The sequence below is a fragment of the Scophthalmus maximus genome, chromosome 9 (genome assembly GCF_022379125.1).
Source record: "Scophthalmus maximus strain ysfricsl-2021 chromosome 9, ASM2237912v1, whole genome shotgun sequence".
Lineage (NCBI taxonomy): Eukaryota > Metazoa > Chordata > Actinopteri > Pleuronectiformes > Scophthalmidae > Scophthalmus > Scophthalmus maximus.
Genome location: NC_061523.1, coordinates 11,657,724 through 11,662,768, shown reverse-complemented (window position 1 = coordinate 11,662,768; position 5,045 = coordinate 11,657,724). Strand labels below are relative to the sequence as shown.

Sequence of the window (5,045 nt, the reverse complement as noted above, 5' to 3'; positions counted from 1 at the left end):
GCAGCCTGCTGCACAGATGGGAAATCCAAATCAAATCTATGGGGCGACGGGGAGAGCACGAGAATTATGCCGCTGTCTCGCGGAGCTGCTCCGCCACGAAGACACATTGATTCGGGACAGAGGAAGAGCGGCGTTGTCCCCGCAATTTACTGCGAGAGCTTAATATAAAGTCTCTCTCTCCGCTTTTCCCCCAGGCCAGCGTCATGTGTCCTCCACTGCAGTGCCTAAATATGGGCTTCCTCCGCTCCAAATATGGACATCTACGTCACGGCAAGAGGGTATAAATGGAGCGGGGAAACCTCCCAGCTCAGAGAGAGCCCTGAGAGCCCACAGCAGCAACTGTTAGAGCAGAGATAGACAGAGAAACATACAGAACTCCCTAACCGAGAAATATCACACCAAAAGTGAAAAAGAAAAAATCAATTCAATACAACATCTGTCCAAGAAGGTCAAAACCTGATTGGATAAGTCATTTGAATACAGAGGACAAAAGAACAGAAGTCAAGATTGATCTGTTGATTCATTTTGATGAATCTTAGGGAATGAGTATAAATGACACTTTTGATTTTTTCTGAAAAGACAAGTGGATCTTTACCCATCTCTGAGAGAAAAAGGAAAACAACGGGACAACTGGAGAACCAGAGGCAAGGAGCGAGACAGAGTACAGCATCTTCCTCGGCATCAGCAGAAGTGTGCTGCGCTCCCTGAGCTGGGCTCGACTGATTCCCTCCACCTGCGAGGCACCGCTCTGCCAGCGTGCACCCAGCCTCCCTGCACTCCTCCCCAGCTTCCAGCGCAGCCTCAGCCCTGCAGCTCCAGCGCCAGCAGAGGATGGCTGCAGCCAAGACCGAGATGATCCTCCCAGCCCTGCAGATCTCAGAGCCTCTGAGCTTCCCTCACTCCCCCATGGATAACTACCCCAAGCTGGAGGAGGTGATGATGCTGACTTCTGCAGGGACCCCCTTCCTCACCGCCTCCGCACCCGAAGGTGCAGGCTTTGGCTCCGGGGAGCCAGGAGACCAGTACGACCACCTCGCTGGAGGTAAGAGATGGAGATTTGACGCTTTTGCCTTTGGTTTTCTATGCTGCATGTAAAGCTGAACTAAAGATCACATCTGTTGAGTTACACTGAACAAACAACAACACAAATTTAACAGTTGTATAAATTCAATTATAATTTGTTTTAATTGGCATTTTTATATAGTTATATATAACTATAGTTATATAGTTATGACATGTGGGAAACGTAATACTCAAGGTAAAAGTGAAGGTAAATTCAAAAGTAAATTGAATTTTATCTAGCCTGAGACAATATATAAATACCACAAATTGCTACAAAAATTAAAAAAATACCTGTCTTAATTTATTGATTAATAGATCAAAACCCCTTGACTGTCAGAGGACTTAAACACTCAGTCACCGCATGCCTCTAGACACTCCTACAGCTCAATTCAAATTGCATTCCTAAAACCAGCTGAACTGCAGTTTTGGTAATCAATTGCCTCGGGCTCTGTGATGGGCTTCTAGAATGTGCGTGCGTGTGTGTGTGTGTGTGTGTGTGCAAGACAGGAAGACAGAAAGAGTGAAAGAAAGATCGAGAGAGTGTAAGCAGAGTGAAGTGTCTAGAAAGCTTGCACAGCAGCTCTCGCTGAGTTTTGGAAGAGACAGTTTTAGAGTTGAGGGGGGAAGAGTTTGGTTGTAGGGGGTTTCTCTGCGGGGGCACCTGACTGATCTATCACAGGAGAGAGGGGTGACACACTGTCCACCGCTCTGGCAGGATTCCCCCTCTCCCTCCCTCTAGATATTGACAGTTTGATTAATGCCTCTGCTCTCTCTGTGCTCCCTGCAGATACGTTACCTGACATCCCCTTCAACTGCGAGAAGTCAGATCAGACCTACCCCACCCAGAGGCTGCCCCCCATCTCTTACACAGGCCGCTTCACGCTGGAGCCCGCCACCACCTGCAGCAACAGTCTCTGGGCAGAGCCCATCTTGGGCCTGTTCACTGGTCTGATGAGCAACGTTGCCTCCAGCTCCAGCTCTTCCTCTATTGCCTCACAGACCATCTTGTCCACATCTTCATCCGCCCCGTGCTCCTCCACTTCCTCCTTATCTACCTCTTCTTCATCTCAGAGCTCCAGCCTCAGTTCCTCCATTCACCACAGCGAGCCCAACCCCATCTACTCAGCCGCCCCAACATACTCCAGTCCCAACTCCGACATCTTCCCAGACCAGGGCCAGGCTTTTCCCAGCTCGGCCGGAGGAGTGCAGTACCCTCCTCCTGCGTACCCCAATGGCAAGACGTGCGGCACTAGCTTCCCCGTGCCCATGATTCCAGACTACCTATTCCCTCAGCAGCAGGGAGAGATCAGCCTGGTGCCCCCTGACCAAAAGCCCTTCCAGAGTCAGTCCAGTCAGCCCTCCCTCACTCCTCTGTCCACCATCAAGGCCTTTGCCACACAGACTGGTTCCCAGGACATAAAGAGTGTCTACCAGTCCCAGCTGATTAAGCCCAGCCGTATGCGCAAGTACCCCACCCGGCCGAGCAAGACACCCCCACACGAGAGACCCTATGCCTGCCCCGTGGAGACCTGCGATCGTCGCTTCTCACGCTCCGATGAGCTGACACGTCATATTCGCATCCACACAGGCCAGAAACCCTTCCAGTGCCGCATATGCATGCGCAACTTCAGCCGCAGCGATCACCTGACAACACACATTCGCACTCACACCGGCGAGAAGCCCTTCGCCTGTGAGATCTGCGGACGCAAGTTTGCCCGCAGTGACGAGAGGAAGAGGCACACGAAGATCCACCTGCGGCAGAAGGACAAGAAAGCGGAGAAGGCAGGAGCAGTGGTGGTGACGGCAGCGCCGGTGCCAGCCGCTTCACCTGCCTCCAGTTACCCCTCTCCCATCACCTCCTACCCTTCTCCAGTGTCTTCATACCCCTCTCCAGTCACCTCTTGCTACTCTTCCCCCATCCACACTTCCTATCCATCCCCTTCCGTGGCAACCACCTACCCATCGGTGTCCATGTCCAACACCTTTCAGTCCCAAATGGCCTCCTCCTTCCCCTCCTCAGTCGCTTCCAACATCTACAACTCCCCCATCCCCACCCCGCTATCAGACATGCAGAGCACTCTCTCCCCAAGGACAATCGAGATCTGCTAAGAGAGAGAGCAAAGAGAAAAACTTTTTTTTAGACTCTCCGCACCTCCTCTTCCTTAAGGTTCTTTGAGGGGAAAGAAATCAGCATCAAAAGACTTTGTTTTCTCCTCCAAAAAGCACTTTTCTGTCTGCTCCCTGTGCAGTGTTAGGTGAATCTTGAGATTTACCTGAAAGAGATAAAGACACATGTCAAGGACCGGGCAAAGACAATAGAAGATGAAAAGGGATTCTTTCGGTCTCCGTAAAACAAATGCAGCACTTCAAATGCATAAGGGACTCAACAGACAGAGAGTAGAAACCGCTCCTGACGCGTCTCTCCTGCAACACAAAAACCAAGAGACAAACAGGTTGCCAGCAGTTATGGTGCTGAGGCACGTTCGCCCTCGCAGGCACTCATTCAGTACAAAAGACATTGAATAATATACATAAGCTACCATATATGTATATTGTACATGTGCCATGTTTCGTTTTTATCATTCTTTGGTACCATTGATGTGAAAAATGATTTGCATATTTGCATTGTATTATTTGAAGTGAGCAGGGCCATATTTTCTACATTCTTTCTCTATTATGTAGTGATGATGATGCTGTGATACGTTTTGACATTGTTTGAAAAAAAGCACTTAAGTATTCAAGCATGAGTAAGAGTGATGTTAGTTTCTGTTTGTAAATATCATCCACTGGTACTATCTCTTTCTCTCTTTCTCACATGTGACATATCGGTCAGTTATATGGAAAAATAGAGAAAAGACACGCAAAAAAAAAAAATTACGAAAAAAAAAACCCTAAACAAGACAAACGCTCCCGTTATTTGGTGCCTTTTGTGAAGCCTTGCTGATGTTGTGACTCGGCTGCGTGTGCGAGAGGATGCACTGCATCTCGCCTTAAGGGTTGAGGGAATATTTTTGTTACAGAATGTAAGTCAGAGGGAGGACAAGGGACGAGCTATGAGGGCACCGCTTCATTTCATTAGAATGTAAGCAAAAAAGGAGGAAAACTATAAAGTATATTTTTGTAAAACTTAAATGTAAATATCCATATCTTCAAGAGCTGGAATGTTGAAGTTACCTACTGAGTAGGCATGGGATTCTTTTGTATGTTATATACATGCAGTTCATTATTTTGTGGTTATCTTTATTTTGTATTTGTGTTTGTTAAAACAAGTGACTGTTTCTGGCTTCTAAACACATTGAATGCGCTTAACTGCCAACGGGATATTTGGTGTACAAGATATCCTCCCAGAAATGAAATATAAATAAAATTATGAATATATATGTATCCGTGTTTTCATACTTTATTGTTCGACTCCTGTGTTTTCAAATATTACCAATGGTGCTGCACGCCGTTTCATGACATGAGACATCAACTCCCACCCCTCATCTCGCCAAGTGCGTCGCTCGTACATGAACATCCTACTCCATCTTCATGCGTGTTAATTGTATGCGGATTATTAGTGGATTTAAATTGCAACTTCACATCACAGAGAGCCACCCTTTAATATGAGGAACCTCTGCAGAGTTTAATCTTATGAAAACTCTCCATTTCAATCACCCTTCTCGAACTGAACCCTGTATTAATGATAACACTAACGCATGACTCCCATGCCTATAAACACTGAAGATGAGGGATCCTTATCTAGATGCTACATGCTCTTGAAGATATTAAGCATATCTAAATTTCCATTTCATTTCAGATTTCGTGATTAACACTGGCCCTTACTGATTAATACATATTATTATTTGATCTTTAGGCAAAATGGCAAAAATATTAATTTTTCTTCCTCTTCTACATGCTGTTAGAGAAATGATTTCTGCATAGGGATAACTTAAACTAGCGACTGTGCTTAGACATGCACAGGGTTATTTTCACAGGGTGCA

The 5,045-nt window shown here is 46.7% G+C and overlaps 1 protein-coding gene across 1 annotated transcript; it reads left to right on the top strand.

The window, feature by feature from the left end:
* The first annotated feature begins 297 nt into the window (after nt 1-297).
* egr1 (early growth response 1) lies at nt 298-4,440 on the top strand. Its single transcript, XM_035650020.2, has 2 exons — nt 298-1,042; nt 1,850-4,440. The coding sequence occupies exons 1-2, from the start codon at nt 832-834 to the stop codon at nt 3,169-3,171; spliced, it is 1,533 nt and encodes a 510-aa protein (XP_035505913.1). The 5' UTR covers nt 298-831; the 3' UTR covers nt 3,172-4,440.
* Nucleotides 4,441-5,045: the final 605 nt, after the last annotated feature.

Coding starts and splice junctions, on each gene's coding strand:
- egr1 (XM_035650020.2), top strand. CDS start 832: ATGGCTGCAGCCAAGACCGAGATGATCCTCCCAGCCCTGCAGATCTCA. Junction 1,043..1,849: donor GTACGACCACCTCGCTGGAG/GTAAGAGATGGA, acceptor TGCTCCCTGCAG/ATACGTTACCTGACATCCCC.